Source organism: Varanus komodoensis, unplaced genomic scaffold (genome assembly GCF_004798865.1).
Source record: "Varanus komodoensis strain SLA01 unplaced genomic scaffold, ASM479886v1 scaffold13_1, whole genome shotgun sequence".
NCBI classification, from domain to species: Eukaryota; Metazoa; Chordata; class Lepidosauria; order Squamata; family Varanidae; genus Varanus; species Varanus komodoensis.
In genome coordinates, this window is record NW_025335408.1 from 9,472,799 (window position 1) to 9,495,900 (window position 23,102).

At 43.2% G+C, this 23,102-nt stretch overlaps 1 protein-coding gene across 1 annotated transcript; it reads left to right on the plus strand.

Moving 5' to 3' along the window:
• Nucleotides 1–1,074: 1,074 nt before the first annotated feature.
• On the plus strand, nucleotides 1,075–16,677 carry CAV2 (caveolin 2). The gene is made up of 3 exons (XM_044423093.1): nucleotides 1,075–1,348; nucleotides 1,896–2,083; nucleotides 14,284–16,677. The coding sequence occupies exons 1-3, from the start codon at nucleotides 1,199–1,201 to the stop codon at nucleotides 14,432–14,434; spliced, it is 489 nt and encodes a 162-aa protein (XP_044279028.1). The 5' UTR covers nucleotides 1,075–1,198; the 3' UTR covers nucleotides 14,435–16,677.
• The last annotated feature ends 6,425 nt before the right edge of the window (nucleotides 16,678–23,102 follow it).

The window sequence follows — 23,102 nt, forward strand, 5'->3', positions numbered from 1 at the left end:
CAACTCTGCTAGTCTTCGGTGCTGCAATGTTGTGTTGTTTTAGGTCCTTTGTTGAGATCTGACATGCTTGAACCCAAGGCTGGCATCTGACCCTGGCATCCTTGGACAACTGCCAAGGTCCCAGGGTGCTAGCAGGGCTCACTGCTAAAGCTTGCTCTGCCCCCCTTTTTCTTCTGGCCTGATTCTGCAAAGTACCAGCTGGCTGAATCGAACCATGCTTTTTATTTCTCACAATTCCCCTGAACTAGCACTGTTTTAAGGCACTGGGGGAAATGTAAGGCTTTGTCCCCTACCTGGGAAAGAAATAATAGGACACGCCTTATTAATGTTCCCACACTAACGTAATTTCTCTGAGGCAAGCTGCCTTGATTTTGTTGCAGTTGCCCTTCAAATAGGGCACGCGTCAGAGTTTAGTCTTGTCTAATTTCTATCCTACGATTCTGTTATGATTTGTAAATGAGAAAAAGAAAGCTTTGCCTGCATAACTAACCACAGAGGGGTTAGCTGTTTATGGCAAGAAGAACGGTGGCTGTGGCTGCCTCTGAATGCCAGTCTGGTTCCCAGGCATGCTGCAAAAACCATGCTTGCTGAGCTCTGCTTCATTTCCGCAACGAGGGGCGTTCTTTTAAAACTGAATCCAGCAGCTAAGCCCCTCGGCTTTCATTTTTACTCTAGAGTAGGTACAGAGAGCCTTAGCCAGATCTTTAAATGGCTTCCCACTCCCCCCACCATGCGAGCCTCTTTACTTGGATCCTCTTCTCTTACTCATATTCAGTGTTCGGTAAAAACTGCAATCAGAAAAGAGGTGGAGGTAAGATGCGGGTTTAACGCGCCGGCTGTTCTGGCCCTCGTGCGCGATATGCAACCGGGGGCAGCAAGCACGGCTGTCCAGAAGCAGCCTCCCGGGTTTCTCTTGCGCTCCCTCCGAGCATGCGCGGAAGCCGCCCGGCCCGTCGACGACTTTCTGCATAGCCCCGTCGCTCCCGCTTGCTGCCTCCGCCGCTGCCGCTTTGCCCTGGGCGCGCCGCGGGGCTGCACCGGGGCGTGGTCTCCAGGACAGGCCTGCCCCGCCCGGCTGTCCCCGTCGCGCAGCACCCTCGCCGGGCAAGGCGGGGGAGCGACCGAGAGGTGGGCAGGGGGAGCGTCTGGGCCGTAGCCCAGGAAGAGCTCCGGAGGCAGTCCGGCTGCCCGAGCGACCATGGGGCTGGAGAAGGAGAAAGCGGACACCAAGATCTTCATGGACGAGGAGGGCTTCAATCGCGGCAGCAGCCCCGCTCTGTCCGACACGGAGGCCAGCTTGGACAAAGTCGTCGACAGGGACCCGAACGGCATTAACTCCCATCTGAAGGTGAGGGCGGGCTGATCCCAGCGGGACAGCAGCACCCACACGTTCCCGCTTCCCTCCGCTCCCACCTGTTCCGACTCCTGCCGCGTTGCATTGTAGCAATAGGCGCTATTCCATGTAAGGCGATCTCAGCGCGCGAGTCGCCCCCTCCCTCCTTCCCGGTCCCATCCTAGACGTTAGCAGGCTCGGTACTCTTGGATATTTCGAACCCCTCCTTCCTTCTCCGATTATGCATCATTTCGAGAGTGAGGAAGAGGAGGGAGGCAGGCGTGCTGGTTCTGACTCCAGCCAAAGTCGGGGGTAACTGGAATTGCTTTTTGAGGATTCTTTGGTGCGTATTTTACTTCGTGAAATCGACAGAATTCTAGATCCCTCCACAGGAAAAACCTCTGCTTGTTTGATTTAGCCAGATTTAGATCAGTAACACAACAGAAATGACAAGCCGACCTGTCGGTTGCCCCCCCCCCCCCCCCATCCCTCACTCCCTTTGCATGGCTGACCCTTCCCAGCGGAGGCTTATGTGGCCAATTATTGCTGTCTCTCCTTCCAGCTGGGATTTGAAGATGTGATCGCAGAGCCACCATCAACTCACTCCTTTGACAGAGTTTGGATTTGCAGCAATGCCCTCTTCGAGCTCAGCAAGTACTTGATGTACAAGCTCCTGACACTTTTCCTTGCTGTCCCATTAGCTCTGGTGGCAGGAATTCTCTTTGCTGTGCTCAGCTGCCTGCACATCTGGTGAGACCTTTACCTCTTTTGTCTACCACAGCCTTCCCCAAATTAGTGCTCTCCAGCCATGCTGGACTACAACTCACATCACCTAGGTTTAATAGGCGTTCTAGTCCAATGTGGCTTGAGGGTGCTAGGGCAGTTAAAGGCTGGTCTACTGAACAGTTAACATGGTACAATGCAGAAATAATGAAATGCACTTTGCACGTGGGAAACACGATGGCGGTTCTTTTCTGCTTCTTCTGTGACTCCTGGTTATTATCATCTCTTTAGGTAACAATTTTAGGATGACCTTCAACTATTATTTATTTTAATTTTTAAGCTTATTTTTGCAACCCTATCCTATGCATGGTTATTTGGAAGCAAGACCTCCTGAGTTCAGTGGGATCCACCTTCCAAAAGGATTGCATTTAATGTGCACCATGTGGTGGTATGTAATCTTACACATATTTAGGCAGAGAAATGGTTCTACAATTCCCAGCATGCCCCAACCAGCATGTCTGGTGGAGGCAGGCTGGGAGTTGTAGGACTTTTTTTCTATCTAAACAGACATAAAATTGCACCCTTAAAGTAATTATTTCCTTTGCAGTACTAATATAATTGCAGCATTTATTAAGGCCAGGTTCACACACGCATATGCATCATTCAGCTTATCCACACAATGATCTGCAGCTGAATGTTCCATCCACTCCTGTTAAAAGCATTGCATTAAAGGTAACAGTGGGTGGTGTGAGAGCCATTCAAATATACCAACCACTTCATTTGCAGTCATCAAATGATAAATATCCACATGTGAAAGAGCGCTTTGTCCTGCTGTGTTCAGTGGAACTCTGCTTTTCAGAAAACATGTCCTTTGTCTCACAATAATTCTGTTAGAAAAGTTCCTGTTATTCCCTTTAGTTACCTGGACTTCATTTAGTCTAAAATAGAATTGCTAAGTTACTAACTGGAACTAGTTGGCATGATCATGTGATGCCACTGCATCATCTACAAAACTGGCTTCCAGTCTGTTTCAGGGCTCAGTTCAATGTTAGTATTAGCCTTTAAAGGCCCAAAGAGCTTGGGGATGCCTGAAAAAATGTTTCTTCCCATACATACCTGCCTGGACTCATAGGATATCTTTGGAGGCCCACTTCCAGGTGCCACCACAAATGAAGTTAGAAGGTGGCTACAAGAGAGAGCCATCTTGGTTGTGGCACCTCGTTAATGGAAGAATGCCTTCCCCAAGGAGGCTTACCTGGCCATCCACACTGCTATCTTTCCGATGCCAGGTAAAAGCTTTGGGATTCTAGAATTGAAAATTTAGACTATTCCATGAAGCACTGGGGTGGTTGCTTTTAAATATGTTATAGTCTATTTCCTGTGTGGTTTGTTATTGTATGTATTGTGCATTGCTTTCTTTATTTTATCCTGTAACCTACTGAGATAGGTTTTTGTTACTGGGCAGACAAAAATATTAACAAAATATGCAAAAATATGCATCTTACAGATGGGTTTCTGAGACAAAGGTAACACTTTTCCAGAGCCATAAGGTAAGGTTGTTTCTGACATGGGCCTGCCAACAGTGTTCACTATGCATGCAAGGCCTAATCCTGAAAATGCATACCTGTGTGCAGGGGTGTTATTTGTAGTAATACGCATGTTAATACCATGCTGTCAAAAAGCAACCACTATGACTGCTTTTTAGAGGCAGTGCATCCGTAAGCTTGCTATTAAAATGGCTGTACTTGAATGTATGGTGGCAACATGCCATGTATACAAAAAAAGTGAACTTCTGTATGGTGGGTGTTTCCATGAAACCTTCTGAAGAAAATGTCAAGACATCTACTTCCTCAGTGGTGACGTGCCCAAAAAATCTGCAAATGAAACAAGATGCATGTCATAGGAACGAGGCATTTGCCGTCCAGGTGTTTTGGTGTGACTTTTCCTCTTTTGTAGGATGTCTGCTATGTTTCATATCTCAGTCCTGTTAGTCCATTTTAGCTAATGCAGATTACAGAGTAACAGGCAAGCTGATTCACATGCAGATGTACTGTGATGGCTGGAGGAAAGTGACAACTGTCAGTGACCTTTGTGTCCAGAGCTGAGCAATGATTTATCTCATGTTGCCTAGGGGAGATCTAAGTAGGGCTTCCTTGGTTTAGCAGGAACACTGCAACAGTATTTATGCAAACACTGGGGCACCTACTAATCAATACAGTGCAGTTGCTACTGTGTTGAAAATGTGATCTTATGTCATACGAATGCAATTTTGGGGGAAGTATGCTGCCCAGAGAACCTTTGGGTTATGGGGAGGCATAGAAATGGAAATAATAAATAGGATTTGGAAAGGAGATGTGTGTAGGGAAATAGTCTTTTGAAAAGAGGTGTCCTCCCTTCATCCATTAACCAGGCACAAATGCAGAGGAAGAACATATTGACAGCTCTTCCTGTCCCCTCACAAACATCATGGAGAAGGGAAAGGGGAGAGAAGAAGGTGTTGCTTGTTACTGTTCCCCCACCTCCCATGGGGTGAAGCATGTAGGATCAGCACCCCCATTTCCCCCACCCAAAAGCAAATCCTAAAACCAAGTACAGCCCTTCTCCTATGCTTACTTTCCCAAAAGAAAATGCCATTGAAATCCATGAGATTTAATTATGAGTAAATGCTGTGGAAGAAAGCATGGTTTACTTCTGAGCAGACACGGAGGTGTTCCTTATGGGGGGGCGGGGGGCAGGAAGCAGCCTTGCATTTACATGCCCATTTACTGGGCAAGGCAGAGAAAGGGAGAGCAAGGAAGCAACTGAAGGCTACCACTTTGTGAGAAATCCAGTGGAACGATTCCACTTTCAGTACCACTCCCCACCAGCCCACTGAAACCACTTTTCCTCCCCCAGAACAGTGCTAAAAGTTTAGCACACTGGAATGTGTATCTTGAAAAAAACACACAACATATAAAAGCTGTGATATTATAACTGATCTGAAGAAATCTGGGATATAATGACAGATATATTGCAAGGAGGGCAATTTGGGGTGAATATCATGTGAGACACCAGTGAGTCAGGCATTGCAAAGACAGTGGGAATGCCTAATATACCGCCCCCCCCCCCATTCTCACTGGTTTAACCAGCCCAGTATTGCATACACTGGTAGGCAGCTGCTTTCTGAGTGTCTTGGGCAAGAATCATTCTGTGTACATTTTTCCAGTAGCTTTAAGGCAGAGGTACTGAACCCTGGGCCAAACCCAGCCTGCCTACAATTCCAGCCCAGCCTCGGGGGTTCCCCAAAGGGCCCTGCCTCTCCCCACTTTTCTCTGCCCATCCCTTGTTTAGCATGTCCTTGCCTTTTTCAGCTTTTCTGCATTCTGGCAAGTTGAAATAATAATAATAATAATAATAATTATTATTATTATTATTATTATTATTATTATTATTACATTTCTATGCCGCCCCTTGCCGAAACCTTGGGGCGGCTTACAACACAATAAAATACATTGAAATACAATAGTACATAATAAATTACCATTAAATAAAAAATACAAAAAATACATTGATTTACAAATATAAAATTAAAATTATCAGTATAAAATAAGTAAATAAAAATATAGGAGGAGAAAGAGAAGGAAGAAGAAGTTGCCCTGGCCAGATCATATGTTTTAACAATTAAAATGATGTTTAAATAAAAAGGTCTTTACCTGGCGCCGAAAAACCAGTAACGACGGTGCCAGGCGGACCTCTTTGGGAAGTGAATTCCATAGGTTGGGTGCCACCGCAGAGAAAGCCCTCCTCGGAGTAGTTACTCTCCTAATTTCTTTCATGGAGGGTTCCCGGAGAAGGGACTCTCCCGCAGATCTCAAAGGGCGGTCGGGCATATACAGACATAAGCGCTCGTTCAGGTAGCCAGGACCCAAGCCGTTTAGGGCTTTATAGGTCATAATCAACACCTTGAATTGGGCCCGGACTTCAATGGGAAGCCAGTGAAGCTGACGGAGGACTGGAGTCATGTGAGCATAACGCCCCGTCAGCAAGCTGGCAGCTCTATTTTGGACCAATTGAAGTGTTCGGACTGTCTTCAGGGGAAGCCCCACGTAAAGCGCGTTACAGAAGTCTAGGCGGGAAGTCACCAGTGCGTGTGTCACCGTCGCCAGGCAGTCGTACTCCAGGTAGGGGTGCAGTTGATTAATCAGCCGAAGCTGAAGGAAGGCGTTCCTCGCCACTGCTGTCACCTGAGCTTCCAAAGAAAGCTCCAGGTCGAGGAGTACTCCTAAGCTGCGGACTTTATCCCTAAGAGGGAGTGTTGCACCATTCAGGACCAGGTCAAATCCACCCTCTCCGAAACCCGATCCGCCAACCAACAGGACCTCCGTCTTGTCTGGGTTGAGTTTCAGTTTATTGGCCCTCATCCATTCCCTTACCTTGGCCAAGCACCGGTTCAGCACAGCCACAGCCACCTGGATTAGTGGAGAATGAGAGGTAAAGCTGGGTATCATCAGCATATTGATGATTCCGCAGCCCACACCTCCTGATGACCTCTCCCAGCGGTTTCATATAGATGTTAAATAGCAGAGGGGATAGAATGGAGCCCTGTGGTACCCCATGGCATAGCTGCCATGACGTAGAGACATGGTCCCCCAGCACTACCTTCTGGAATCGACCGTCGAGATAGGAGCGGAACCACTGCAAAGCAGTGCCTCCAACCCCCAATCCCGCAAGTCTATCCAGAAGGATACCATGGTCGATGGTATCGAAAGCCGCCGAGAGGTCCAGAAGAACCAACAGGGATGTACTCCCCCCGTCCTTCTCCCTGCACAGGTCGTCGTACAGGGCGACCAAGGCAGATTCAGTACTGTACCCGGGTCTGAAGCCGGACTGAAAAGGATCCAGATAATCAGTTTCATCCAAGAGTGCTTGGAGTTGTCCTGCCACCACTCGCTCCAACACCTCTCCTAAGGCTTATCAATGGCAGCAAGAGCTTTAAGCTACAAGAGGCTAGTATTTTTGGCATTTTGGCCTTGTTCCCATTTGCTGTTGCCCAACCTTTTTTTCTTCAGTCCCTCCCACCACTGGCATGCAGCCCCTGAGCTTCTCCGAAATGGATTCATCCTTCAGGCCTGCTTTACTGGGTGAAGCCTGAAATCGAAACTGGGGCATTCTACATGCAAAGTACCTGTTCTGTCACTGAGTTACAGCCCTTCCAGCATATTGTCCTGAGTTTTCTCATCGTAACCTCTTTGCAGTTGCTGTTTTTGCAGTGTTAATCTAGTCTACAGGATATGTGTCTTCCCCTGCAGAATCAAAAAGGGAATTAAGAATATGGTCTTAAAACGGTTGTGCTTGAGACTCTTAGGCAGATGTGCCACTTTCCAATAATTTGCATTTGGCCAAAGGAATTTAGCAGTGCAAATTATCCAAATGTTATGAAAGAGATGGTTTGGGTCAGACTTTCAACTCTCAAAAACAAAGCCACGGGCAAAATATTGTGAAGAGTATGAATTACTTGTACTAAATAATTTCTGGCTCAAGTATAATTAAAAACATTTCACCTTGATAATGTACCATGCCAGTGTTTGTGCCCTGTTACCCTGGCAGTGGTGAAGATTCAACTGGCACAGGTTTTTTTAAAAATAGATACAGTTCAAAGTCTTACTCTGTCTTCTTTCAAATGGCAGTCTTCTGTCCAGTGAATCATCATGGGCAACCCACCATGCTCCTTTGGGAAAGTTTGTCAGTCATGTGAATAAATGACCATGACCTTATCCCAATTCACATGCTTGAAACTGGCAGAATCACTCGGTGGCTTTTGATATGAATGAAGGCAGGCCAACTAGGCTCCAGAATCAGCTTGGTGTCACTATCCTACCTCTATCTTTATAACTTGAAGAGTGGAGCTTGTGTGTGTGTGTGTGTGTGTAAAAAACATTTAATAAAAATCCCAAATAAAATGAGCATTATATTGTACTAACATGTGATCTTGTGTGCACTCTGTCAAAAGTGCTGTGGTTTTCCCTGATTAGAAGCTTTTTGCTGCAGAAAGAGGCCTAGGAAAAACTGTTTCAATGACCAGGGCAAAAGAAAAAGCTATTTTAAAAGAAGAAACAATATATCATTAATCATCTCAGAACTTATGTTCTGCATAAGCTTTGTTTTTATATAGTCTGTTGCCTTAAGATGCTGGGAAAGAAAGGAAGAAATTCAGCTAGGGGAACTGAAGTGGCCCTGGTCCTAAATCATTAGCAGAAAGCTCTGCTGCCAGAAGCAAATGGTCTGAAAGGTATAACAGGAAAAAACAGGGTAGGGCAATTACTCCCATTGGTGGTAAGGTTAAAAGACATGGCTCTACCCCTCTAGGTGGAGGCTAAACCTTAACGGAACTTGTAGATGTGTAATATCAAAACGTGTTACAAATTCAAATCACATGCCCAAAAAAATCCTACCACACGCAAGAAGATTAAAATACACTGAAAAGTCTGGGAGACTGAAAACATCTCTGCTGCCAAATAAATAAACATGTTGGCCTCAAGTGGCCTTGCTGAGGAGAAAATTCCATAAATGGGGAACCGTCAGTGACAAAGCTCTCCAGTTGCCCCATACTGTACCTCAGAACATGGCGGCACCTGGATGGAAGCCTCCACTGAGGGCCTCAACACAGAGGCAGGTTGGTATACACTGGAGCAGGCATTGCTTGGAACTTTTGACTTGGAGCTCAAAAGTTTGAAAAGGTAGGGAAGAGGCCCCAAAATCTAGCTTTTTTCATAGAAAGAGAGCAGTTAATGCCCCTTAACTTGTTCCCATCTCTGTGTTCACCTTACATTTCCCCCAAAGGGTGTGCTCTCATTTTAGCAATGCATGTTCAAAAACTTGGGAGGTGGAGCCAGATGGATGGAAATGTGGAGCCATTGTTCTGTTTTCCTGCGGAATCCCTTGGTTTGGGTGCGTGCAACTCTTGCTTGTTTTGAGGGCAGGGTAGTGAATTCCACTCTAACACTCCCAGTGTCCTTTGGGAATGAGCCAAAGCAACTGTAGTGGGGATTGCTAGATTTCCCTCCGTGACCTCTGCCAGTTCCACAAGAGCATGTAATTTCAGCTGCAAAGTTTTGTTTCTTCAGCTTAAAAAAGTCGAGTTTGTGAGTTGTTAAACCTACCTTAAGAGCAGTGTATGTTGGAAGGCTAAATTCCATCCTGTGTAGAGAAGCATTTTGGAAGCCCTCGGTAAGGAAGCCCTGCTGAAGTGCTAACAGAGAGGAGTTGTTAACACTGTTAGCATGCCAAATATGCACAGAAGAGCCTGACCTCACATTCCTTCTGTATCCAGAGCTCTCTCTGACTGGAGAAGCCATTGCATACCCACGTTAGACGGCAGAGTATTTTACCTCTTGATGGGCTGAACTTCATGTGCACACAGAACTGTCCCCATCAGAATGGGATGGGAACAGCTCACATGAAGTAAAAATCTGTGCAATTGAGGTGGGGAATACAAAAATAAAATAATAACTAAAAAACCAACCCCAACTACTGTTACTGTTCTAGCTTACCTTGGACTTATTCCCTTTGGCAGGCTTAGTTACATTGGTGGCCATAGTTACACTATCTCCTGGGTATAAAACAACTATTTGAGTGTGTGCCAGAACCAACCACCAGTTAAGTGAGCTGTTTGCAGACTTGTTAAGGAAAGGTTGCCACTCTACATTCTTCTATTTGAATGGATCTTTCTCTTTTCCTTTGGCTGCAGACTTAAGTTAGGGAAGAAATGTCAATGAATATGCTAGTTGCATGCCCTGCATGAATCTTTACTTAGGCTTTCAAAGCAGATCCTTCTGGCAAATGCTTGGCTGTTTGGATATTGATTCCCTGCCATCCATTTCCGGTGATGGATGCCAAATTCTGCCTGCAATGGTAAAGATCAGATTCTGGCCTGAGCCTCTAAAACATAAACATGATTTTTACCACATGCAGCTCAGTGCAAAGTTGCACTTCCATGCTTCTTTCTGGTGAGTTGTTAACATTAGCACCATAAGAAAGGTCCTGTATCTACCATTCCTTTTGATTTGCTCATGGACCATGTGCATTAATACGCATTGCTTTTGTAGTTTTGGGATGGGTAACACCGCGTTCCAAATAGCCACTTGACTCATTGCTTGTAACAAAGATTGCCTTAAGAACATGGGAACATAGGAAACAGCCTTATGCTGAATCAGGCTCTTGGTCCATCTGGCCCAGTACGATCACACTGACTAGCAAGGATCGTAGCTTACTGGGTAGCTTGCCTGCACAGCATACAGAAGGTCCCAGCTTCTATACCTGGCTCTCCCGGGTTTCAGACAGAGGCTTTTGCAGCCCCGGGGCCTCCTGCAAGCAGATCAGGTGCTCCATCCATTAAGCTACCACCCCATTTGCAACTATCCAAGGAAGATGGGGTGGTTGTCTTTTTATTATTTTAGGCCACACAACGGTATGTGTAAGCAGCTAAGCTACTAAAATTATTGCAAACGTGCCGCACCACTCACTATGAAGAGCTTCTCTCTCCAGTGACCACATTTGTTAACAGTATGGGATTAATGTGCTGGACTTACTTGCAAAGCTTCAAGCTGGAGTGCCTCCAGATGGAGGATTCCTTGGTGGTACCATTCAGAAGCTCTCGTTTGTCTATTTCTCATTTTCTTTCTTAATGGATTATCCATTGTAAGAAGAAAGGATGAAAGAAGCAGTGGGAAGACACAGGGGTTACAAGTTGAAGAAGGCCACTTCAGGACCCTTTGTAACATTCTGTGAATGAAGCAGGGCAATGGTGCTATAAAACTCTCATCTGGATGCACCCTCACTCTTGGAAAAAGCAGGTATTAACTTGGTCATGCTTGTAATGAAAATATGATATACCCAGATCAAATATGGAAAGAAATGTACATTATTAAGAATGTGCTTATAAATATACAGAAGCAATGGCTGTTGGAGAGAGCGGATGATTGCACAAATTATATTGACAACATGCAGTTTCCCAGCTTGGACAAATTGTCTAGGAAACATATTAATGACTTCAGTGGAGGGAGCTGTATAAAATCTTATACAGGAGTCTTATTATGTATAAGATTATTTCCTTACTATTATCAATGGCTCTGATCATTCAGTCAAAGATACTGTTTAGGATCTTGATCAGCTTGAGCAGCTTTTCTTATCTAGTGCGCACAGGATGGCTGTTGATAGAGTTAATTTATTTCTTAGTCACTTGGGCTGTGACTGTGAGCTTAAAATACATGAAAATGAACTTCACCTCAACAAAGCAACTGCATTCATTCAGAAAAAAAGATAAGGTAACCCAGTTCATGAGATATTCTGGAGATTGTTTCAGTAGAGAAGGTGCATTTGTTCAGTGGGTCTAAATGAAAAGCACACTGTCTTGAATCGCAGTACCGCTCATCACCCTTCATCTGTGTCGTGGTGGGTGGGTACGTTGAGGAAAAATATCCTCTGGCATGTCTTCTAAAAAGTATAAAGATGTTCTATTATGTTGTTTGATCAATAGCTGTCAACAGAGTAAAAAGAAAATTGCTGATGGAATCATCACATGGAAAGCTCAACAATTTTTTCAGTGATACTGTATGTACTGAATCTGCATAGTGACAATGGAAACTTAGGTGAGGGTGGGGATGTCTTAAAAAAAATTTACTCTGTAGTGATGGTTTATACTACTAATTTCAGCAAAGGAAAACTTCTTTCATATCTGTTGAGGTTTGCTAGCTGAGACTGGAGGACAGACATACCTGCATCATGTTGCTGCAGCTCAGCTTTCAATTGTTAAGTGGCTCAGCACAGACACTCCCTTGGGTGTTCCAAAAATTCATTAGCAATCCTAATTCAGAGCTCTTTCTGGTTTTTTATTTTGCTTGCTCCCCTACCCCAAGTTGTTTGTTAATTTAATTTCTATACTGCCCATTAGCTAAGGCTCTTTGGATAGTTTACAACAAGCTGTAGTCTGAATTAAATTCTATGATGGACTTAAGGCTGCACAAGAAGCATGGAAGGTTCAGTTTTCATCATGAGAACTTGACGATGGAAGAAAGTCTAATATTTATAATGTTCAGGCTGCTCCATCCAGCATCACATGTGGCCATCCTCATGTGTGCTGAACAAGGCTCTCATTATTTAATTGCCCCGTCTTCGTTCACACAGTGATCACAAGGCTAGATAAAACTTAAAACAAGCACATTCACTTGGCTGCTGCTTGAGGTGTGTGTACACAAAACTGCAGATGTCAGTGCCAAGTGTTGGTTACTAGTTATTATGTACTTAACTGTGTACCATATTACCATACAAATCACTTTTCCCAATCCTGATTGCAAAAAGATCTTAATATCTGATCTGAAAAATTCTTCATGGTAGAATTTGGGTGCTCCAAGAGCTGTAGGACTGTTGGAAAGGATGTTAGTGTAGCCGTTTGCCCAGTGGATTCAAGGTTTTCCATATGTGTACTGTGTAAACAGGTTATGGAAACTGCAACCTAAATGGCTTCTGTGCTTGTTACAACACTTGAGGCAACAGAAATATGTTAAGAACCCTAACGCTGACTGTGAAACTCTACGCCAGCTACCAAACACATGGAGGAGTCTTACATTGAGCTAGTCTGTTTCCCATCTCCTCCTGTCTAATATTCTTTCAACTGGATATTTCAGAGAGTGAATTTTCTTTGGCTCACCATCTACTGGGACTGGTGGAACAGATGACAAGTTGTCAGAGGTGAAACAGTCTTTTGAGCCCTACATTTTATCTCCTCTGCTGTGCTTCCACCATCAGGCCATGGCAAGAAGAGGAGGGGCAGGGATCAGTGCGTGGAACACAGTAACATCATGATGTCAGGCAAGACCAAAGAGGCTGCTGTGCTGTAACAGCAACTCAGGCCTGTAAACAGTTACACTGCTGCATTGGAACATTGACCCCAGGAAATCTGGAAGGAAGCTTCCATAGATTAGATGAGAGGTCGCCTTTTAAAATCTATTTTAGGCTGTTGAGGTGCTACAGCAAATGATGACCATTACAATTCCATGCACTTCCAGTGGAAGGGGGCACCACTGGACTTGGTGTAAGAGTGCATTCCTGTGGGTTGCACCCAGGCTGCACGCAAACCTCTCGACTCAGAGGCTTGCAAGGATCTTATGGACAGCAGAAGCTGGGCTCTGCCTCCTTGTTGCTGCTGCTCCCCAAGTCCGACTTGGGCCACCTCAGTGCAGCACATTGGATGGGGAGGGAAGGAGGTTGGAGCACCGTATCTTGGATAGCTTTGTTCTGCTCTTCACCAGAATGTCCCTTTTGCCCCATCTTTGAGATCATTTTTCCGTGGTGGAAGGGGGATCTAAGCGCAGATCTCCAGCTCCAAAGGGAGAGCTCAGAATCCAAGGAGGTTTTTAGGACTGATCTTGGTGGTGGTGGTGGTGGTGGTGGTGGTTCATTTGCATTAAATAATGAGAATAATTTTATCATCATTATTTTTAAATTTAAATTAAGATATGCAAAAGAAAAACAACTTCTACAAATTAATCGCACAGTACTATGTAAACTGCCCAGGGAGCTTTGCCTATTGGACAGTATAGAGGAGGAGGAAGAGGAGGAAAGACCTACTACATTAAGTGGGGCTGACTCCAGATTAAGTGTACATAGGATTATAGCTCAAATCTGGATTAATTTGCCCCAGCCTTTCTAATTGCCATATCTTTCAGTGCTGTACTAATTTAATTTATTTATTTTTATTATAGTTCTACCCTGCCCATCAGCCCAAAGTCTTCCTGGGTGGTTGTTCTAATTTTAAATACACCAAAATTGGCAGAAGGGACATTATTATAATAGTGTAGCTTATGTACAAATATAATCATTGGAGAACCTAGCTTCCCAGTATCTGATAAACAAATCCCATTTCTGTGACTGAAGTGGAATTTATTTCCAAGTAAACATTTATATTATGGGGTTGCAACATTTGTAGCATGGGGTTGTTGTGTGGGCTAGTAAGAAGACTTTGTAGCCATCTGTCTTTCATGGACTGACTTGTAAGTCCAACTTCATCTTGTTATTGATGCACTAGAACTGCACCATGTCCAAGTTTTGTCCAACCTAGACCCAAGCAAAGAGGGTGGATCCACTTGGTACATAAGAGTAATCACAATACTGTTTTAATTTTAATAGTCTGTATACCAGTGGCTGAACTGAAGGCTTGGAACTTCAACCTTTTCTCTCATTTTCTCTTGTAGGATTGTGATGCCTTTCATAAGATCCTGCCTTATGGTCTTGCCTCCTGTGCAGGCTGTATGGAAGAGTGTGACAGATGTTTTCATTGCACCCTTATATCACAGCATAGGAAGGTGCTTTGCAGCAATCAACATACGCCTGGACAAAGAGTGAACATCTGGGATTCAACAATCCTCTAAACTTCAACGATGTTAGTCCTTGCTGACATAGCTTGGAAACATTTAAACATCCATTCCAAAACTACTACTCTTTAAATGATTTTTTCTTTTCTTTGTTTTTCTTCAGTTGGGTTGCACTTTTTTTCTGGAACGGAAGCTTGCTTTGGGGAAGAAAAAGAATTCTTTAAGAAGTTAGCTCATATTCTAACTGAAAAATAATGGGCTATGTTTGGCAATGCCTTGTTTTAATGGTACTATGATTGTCCGGTTGCCCCAAACTTGACATACATTAGCAAAGCACATCTGCTTGTCTAGAGAGGGAGCTACATAACTATTACGAATCTTAACTACAGGAAGTCAGTGTGCACTAAATCAACTACATGTGTATCTAAATCCCAGTTTCCTTGGAAGTTATATCAGCACTAGACCTGGCCTTTATCTCACTGTTAAACTATACAGCTGATTCCCAGAATTATGAATGCTTCCACAATATAGTCACGTCTGAAAACTTTCCTCATCTGAATCCTACTGGTTAACATGCTACATAAGCAGCCTGCTTGCATGACCCTTCAGCATCCTTCTGGCCCCAGTGCCTGCTTCATCTGCTCCAATCCAGTGGGTGTTCATGGGCAGCTGCACTTTGGTCCCGCAGTTAGTAGCAGAAGCTGAGCTTGGGCCGTAATCAAGATTTGAGTTGGAGGCTTGAGAACAACACAGGAAAGGGCAGAAACCTGGGATAATATTTGATGAAATAAGCCTCACTCTGCCCGTGAACTCCAGCGACCAATGCTGCATTTCCCTCTTCCCTTTGATGCTTAAAGAAACTGTGAGATCCCTGAATACATGTTTCTAGGTAGGTGTTAGCCTAGGTCCCAGCTCAGATCACATGAGTGCCTGTTGAAGCACTGGCATCCTTGCCATGGAGCTCAGGTAACAAATGTGTTCCGGGCCACATCGGCAGGTTGTGTAGTAAGGGAAAAATGCAGACAGCCAGTCCCTTTCAAGTGAATCAGGAAGTCATTTCAGTAGATGGCTTACACCAGGGGTGGACAACTTCTGACTCTCCAGATGTTCTGAGTTATGATTCCCAGATCTCTCACCATTAGCTGTGTTGGCTTGGGATGATGGCAGTTGTGGGCCAAAACATCTGTGGGGAGGAGCACAACTTGCCTACACATGGTTCTGGACTTGGGTGAGAAATCTTTATCGTTATGGTGTTTTGCAGGATAATGCCCCCTCGCCTCATTCTGAAGGGTGCATTCTCTCGAGGATTCGTGGGGTTCTGCAGATGTGGTCATAGTTCACAATCCAATGAGTTGTGTTCAGACATTTATGCAAAATCATACAGAAAAAGGGAATTACTTAAATACTTCTGGTTTTGGCTTACAAATTCCTAAAGATGAAAAAGAGAACAGCAAACGTATTCCAAATTCCTTTTTATCCACACCCCCACCCCAAATTTGGGCTGATGTGGGTTTTGGGCAGGTAATAATTCCTCATGCTTTATTTAATGAAATATTTTGACATTGCTGTATATATTGTGTTTTTATGTGTGTAAATGGTATTGGATGGGTTACCTTGATGTGTTATTTTTTAAAATTTCTGCATTCTTGCCACACTGTCATTCTAATGAAGTGGGATGCCTCAGCCAGTTGCCTGCTTGGGTAATCTTCTGCCATGCACTGAGAGGGTGTAAGCAACATACATGTCCAGGAGGGTTGGCATATGGAAAGGAAGAGGAAGCCTTTGTGAACTGCCCTTTGCTCAAGGAACCTGATGCAGGATCCTATCACATCTTGGAAACTAGCGCATCCCATGTGGAAGCAGCTGCTACCTGCTTCTCATCTCAGCAGTGTGTGGATCTCTCTTCTCCCACACTGGGATGCATATCGTTCTTGTGTTCCTGATTCTTGCAATTTCCATGCCTGGAAATACTGGCATGTGGCACTTTTGGGTGCATGAGCATCTCTAGAGTAGGACCAATGAAATTCTAAATAAGTGGGGTTTTGTTGTCTTGACTATGCAAAGCATCAGTTGAAACACCCATGTGATTCAAAATATACCAAAGACTGCATATAATTTTGATACCAAAATACAAGCTATGCAAAAGATTCTGAACAATGTTTTTAAATTTGTTTTTATTAAAATTGTCTATATTGCATTGAAGAGTTTCTGCCTTTATAGTACAGCAACACTATTCAATAATTCACATAATAAACATTTTACTGACACCTTGAACACACCTTTGTATGTTTTATTACAAAAAGAAATGGATATATTTAAAAACCTGTTCTCAATGGGATTGGCTTTTAACTATGACACCCAAGTTTCAAACAAGAAAAAACTGAAAAAATACTTTATTCTGCCCACATTTCAGAAAGAAATTTCCTTCTTGGGGGCCATTTACCTTTCTTCAGATGTATCAGACAGAATGCTTCTAATGTTTCTTTTATCTTGAAATGCTCAAAAGCTTTGGACAGTGCAGTCCTATGGCCACTAGACAGTCATGGGGCTTTTGTCTGACACAACTACATGGTTGCAAAAGTGCTTTCTAATCTTGCAGCTGGGTGTCTGCACTCATCACACTTTGCAACCCATACTTTGAAGTAAGTGTAGAGCAAGAATGCGGAGACCGTCTTTGCCTTCATGCTAGTTGCACCCTTCATAGGATGGCTGAAACCCTCCAACCTCAGCTTCCATTGCACCCTGGATAAAATATGTTTCTAGGCACCCAAAAACATTTGCAACACATAAATGCCTTCTCCCACTTCCATTTAAGGCTTTACAATGAATATTATTGACCATACATTTAGTACAACTTCGAAAGTTTTATATGCATGCCATGAAATATGCAAGTCACACTCATTTTGAACAAGATAGTTACACAGTCGATTGGAAAAAAGAGGTGTCCAAAGATTTACAGTATCAGACAGTGGTAGCATACATTTTCTCCAAAATGGTTTCTTATGTGAAAGGCAACATGATTCTCTGATCTCTGTCCACCCATAGATTTTAATTAGACTTTTTTTCTAATTGAATCCTAATAAGCAAACGCTTAATTCAAACTTGACACTATATCCAGGCAGAAAATAGTTGAACTAAAAATATGGGTCGTATAAATGAAAAGGACCTGCCAACTTCAGTGAATATGGGTCAAATTTTTAAAATAAATGGTTCTACTTGACCCAAACTAGTGTTACAATAATACGTACATCTATGTGATAGTACATCTCAGTGAACTCATAAGGTCTTATTTCTGAAAAAAATATGCACAGGGTATATTTCTGGGTATGGGCTCCGCCCAATGGGATTTGTATGCACATCCCAAACTTAAGTAAAGCAGTGTATTGTAATAAATATCAGTATATTTTCAAAACAGTTTTCCACTTAAGCTCTTTGCTTACTATTTTTCACAATACCAAGGACACTGATCATTTTCTGACATTACAGAATTTTTTTGCAAGCCAGTTGCAAAATGCATATGAGAGAAGTTAGATATTGCACTTGGTTGGTTAATAGAAAATCTTCCAAATCATGTTTGGAGGGTCAGAACATGCCATCTGAATTGGCCTGCACAGTGTTATTTCAGTTTAAATAATAGCCGGAGTTGCCAACCTTTTTGGTCCAGTGGGCACATCTGGAATTTTAAGAGTGTTGGTGCTGTCCCAAAATGGCTGCCTGGCAGGAGCTTGCCCATTTACAAAATGGCTGTCATGGTGGGTGTGGCCAGTCACAAAACATCCATTTAACAGCATCAACCCATTGCTCTGCAGAACTTTCTTTAAGAAGAAAGATCACTCTCCCAGTCTATGACCTACTTTTCACTGGCCATCATTTCCCCCTATTTCCAATCTTCAGGTATTAGTATTGTAGTCTAAGGAGGCAAGATGGCACTATCCATGGCACATCAGGAAGGTGTCAATAGCCACCATTGTTCCGAAGAAAACTGCAGGACCCCAGTTGAGAACATGCTGCTAAAAGTACAGACATGCATACTTGGTTTGGCCCTGAAAGTGCTGGATTACATAGGCCTTTGGTGTAATTAATCGTGGCTTTTCTTCTATTTTAAGCTGTTTACTCCAAACAGAACCTTCAAGAACAAGTAAGAGTCTGGGGAAAAGAGATTTTCAGAAGAAAACGGTTGCAAGGGGCATACACCACACCATGAGCCCAAGGCTGCTGCTTTTCCAAACTAAAGGTTACAAGCTTGACCATGTTGGCTGAAAACTGGGACTAGTGTGATTTCCAGAATGAAGTGGTAGAATCCTGAGATGGTGGAACTGCCTATACCACTTCAGAGTGAAAATTTGTGAGATTTTTGAACATTGTCTCATATAAAGGACTCTCCAAGGGATGACAACCAGCACAGCAGGGAGAAAGGTTTGGCCTCAACCTATTCCCTGCTGTCCTTGCTTTGTATTTAAAGGAAGATCTGTGCAGGAGACCATTCAGACATGTAAACTCCTTCCACCAGCAATATGGAGTGGTACCATCTATCCTACCCCTCAGGAGGGGGGCTGTCACAGCCACGCCCTGGCAGATGCCCCGGCTGGGAAGCTTTGCAAAAAAAAAACTACCCTCGCTCTTTGGACTTACTACTGTCTGACCCTGTACCGAGGTGACTTGCATAAACAGCTACGAATCTGCATCTGAGGCACTACATGCCAATGTTCAAACACTGTCGTTTAAACATTGAGAGTTGCAAAAACAATGAAGAATCTTCCAGCATCTAAAGATGAACACATTTATTTTGGCATAAACTTTTGTGGATGTTGCCCATAAAACACTTGTCATTTCTGCTGCAACAGACATACCTCTCTGCCTCTCTGGAAACTGGTGGCCAGAAACACCCTTGCTGCTCCCCTGCAATTAGCTCAGAGCTCTTTCAGTAGATCCCAATCTACTTTCTGCTCATCTCTGTTCTAAAGAGTGTACAGCAGCCTAAAGCTGTTGTTTCTTTAATTTGCAAATATGCTTCCACCAAGGGGATCCAGGCGGTGCACAGAAGCTGTCTAGATGATGAATTACAACAACACATAAAATGCAAATAGTAATGCAGTATAAGATACAGATAATAGAGACACTATAAAAATTCACTGCACAATTTAAAAGCCAAATTTAAAACTGAATTGAAAACAACTGCCATAGGAACACAAAATAGCAAGACCTGTTCAACAGCTGACATGATGCTTCAAATTATCATTTAACACTGATTAAATGACTTGTTGTGGTGGGCAGTGTTAACCCAGAAAGCCTATTCTGTAGTTGAGGGGCCACCACTTAAAAGGCTCTCCTCTTCGTTGCCTTAAAGCCTCCTATGAAGTTGGTAGTTGGAGACAAGCACCAGATCTTGATCATAGTGTTTGGGTAGATGCAGCTTTGTGTGCAGGGGCATGGACACGTATGATTTCAAACTGGGGTATCACTTGGCTTCAAAACACCTTACATCTGTTACCTCAGTAGTGCAAAGTGTTACTTGTGTGTGGTCAAGGCCACCCATATTGCACCAGAAGTGCAGAATATAGCAATTTACTACAACTCTTTTGTCTTTTGTTGTCTTCAATAGCTTTTAATTACATTTGGCTCTTACAATAGCCTTCAGCTGTTGGCTGGCTTTTTGTTGTTGTTTTTCACCTGCTGGCAGGCCCCACTATCTTCAACCCTATTATGCCAGTAGTTACTTTTTAGATGATCTTTGAAATTACTGGATTGTACTTGTGATTGTATTGTAATGTTTTTATTATAAGCTGCCCTGAGGGCAGGTGTGTGTGTGTGTGTGTGTGTGTGTGTGTGTGTGAGAGAGAGAGAGAGAGAGAGAGAGAGAGAGAGAGAGAGAGAGAGAGAGAACACACACTCCTATATTAGTAGGGTAACATGACTAAAATCATGACTGCAAAATGGTAACCTGCTTTGCCCATATGGCTTGCAGGCTCCAGTAGCTAGTTCTGTGCTAACTTTTATATCTTTTGGGATATGTGAAATCACTTGGATATTTTATGTCATAGGCAAGACAATTATGTTAAAGACTTGCCAATCAAGTGCAAGAAACATCCATAAACTGACCCTGGCACTTGAAAGGTGGACACTATTTTATTCACTCCTGATCCATTTTATGGCAGGCATATTTGTGGATTATGCAATAAATCCACAAGTATGCAATAGTATGTCAAAGTTCAGAAAGTCGTGGTGCAATCCTTTAGGTTCTGTGGATCCAAATAAGCAAAGCATGATTATTCTAGCAGCTAAAGCAAACAAAGAAACACAATTTCGTACTCTTGGCAGTATCTGAACTCATCACGAAGGCTCCTTTCCAGGGCACTTCAAACATCTAAGGTTTCACCTGCACTAAACAAACTATTAAAGAAAATGGCTGCACTTTGAAAGGGGGAACTTTAAAAAGGGAGCCAGCTCTGAAATATCCCAGCCAGCTCCTTTGTGCAGGTAATCACAGTCTCTTCCAGTGACCATTCTGTTCATGTGAGCACTAGAATCATACACAATGCTCCTTCTCATCCATAAATAAACTCCAAGTTGCAACTTTTCTGTTTGCTCTCTGGTGAGTTTGCTTTTCCAGTATTAGTGCTGCCCGTGTGAGCGTGGGCCACTTTGGTCTCTCTCAACCAAACGCCACAATTCTTCATAGGCTGTCCCGGAATTCTTCTCACTGAATATATAAACTAAATTCTACCAGACCTTAGAATTCTTTGCACTGCTCTTTGCAATCCTACATGCTGCTTACAAAAGAAATGAGCAAACCCATACAACCTTGCACACAGCATACATGTTGAGGACCATACAGCTAACTAAGGTGGCTGGTTGCATTACCAGTTCCAGGGCTGATGCAAAGCACTGGTTTGGACCTTTAAAGCCCTTTGCAACTTGGAACCAAGTTACCTGAAGGACTAGGTGTCTCTGCATGTACCTGCTTACTCTACCAATTTCCAACAGATGGATGCTCTACTTTGATGCCTCCACCTTCCAAGGGAAAGGGGTTTACAAGAAGTCCTCTACATATGAACAAGTTCCATTCCAAGAGTGCATTCATAAGTCCAATTTGTTCGTGAGTCCAACAGTGTTAGCCTAGGTACCCACCTAGCACAATTGGCTACTATAATAAGTTTATAACAACACCGGAGTACTTCTCTTGATGTCACCAGAGTACTTCCAGAAGTTATACTTCTGGGTATGTGGCAGCGCGGAAGTGTACCCATTTTGTTCATCTGATCGGTTCTTCCTCATATGGTTTTACTGTTAGGTTGGTGCGACCTGTGTTGTACTTTGCTGGACTCACCTCTCTCAATTATTACTGTAAAGAACACAAAAGCATGTTTGGATCTTTGAAAGTTTGCAATTTGAAGGTTGTATGTAGGGGACTTCCTGTATCGACTGTGGAATGACCTCACCAGGAAGGTTTAGTTGGCACCAGCTTTTGAGTGCCAGGTAAATAAGTTTTTATCCTCCCAAGCCAAATTCTTTAATTTTTTTCTTCATGTTAATGATTCTGCACTACTCTCTTAGCAAATTTGACCACTTTGTTTTGCTTTGTAGGGGCAGTATCCCGTGCTGCTGCTTTGCTTATGCCATTGACATAGCACTAATCCACCAGTGTTTTCCAAGGTTTTTCAAGGAAGCCCATTATGCCAGCATATGTACAGATAGTCCCCAGGTTACAAACATATCTGTACTTATGAACACACAGTTTGCCATAAACCCATATGAATATCTCTAATGAAAAGCCATGATTATCTCTAGGGAAGTATGTGATGCATTTGGAAACTCGTCATCAGTGGTCACGTAGTTCCCTAGAGATAGTCATGGCTTTTTGTTAGAGACAAGAGATTTTCCTGAGGTATCCATGGCTTAGCTTTTTGCTAGAGATGGACAGTCGTGGCAACTAACTATTCCCTATGGAAAAGTTCCCATATGGAACTATGCAATGCTTTTCTGGCTCCAAATCTGTGGCTGCATAGTTCCCTAGAGATACAGTATCTGAGTGTTTCATTCCATGGCATTAGCTCAATTGTACCCAAACTGGTGTATAGGCATGTGTTTCGGAGAGGTTCGCAAAGCTTTACTGTGCACTTACTGAGGTTCTTGGCTGCTACAAGGTCATTTATGATGAGAAAAAGAAAACAGCTGTACAATCCCTTGAGGCCTACTTCTAGAAAGTGATTCCAGTGGTAATCCACTCCAATTCTCCAGTAGCACAATCAAACCCTGCCTCTCCAGCACTAGGTCCCTCTCCATCATCATCAGTTTATCATAGGCTTAATGTTACCTCAAGAATTTTCTAAACTGTTTCAAGAACTGTTCCATTTGGGTTTTTTACAATACTGCATACCTACACACATACATACAGATTCTCTCTCTCTCTCTCTCTCTCTCTCTCTCTCTCTCTCTCTCTCTCCCTCTCTCTCCAGTACCTATAGTCACTTTATTAATACTTTATAATTATCATTATTACAATGCTGTATTATGTTTAAGATGTTTCAGTGAATATGGAAGTGATTCTTAAGTGTTTCATATGCATAGAAAAGTAAAATAACTTCACATAGAAAAGTAAAATAACTAAGAAAACTATTTCGCTTACTAATGTAATCCGACTTACATACAAATTCAATTTAAGGACATTCTCGGGAATAGAACTCCTTCTGAACCTGAGG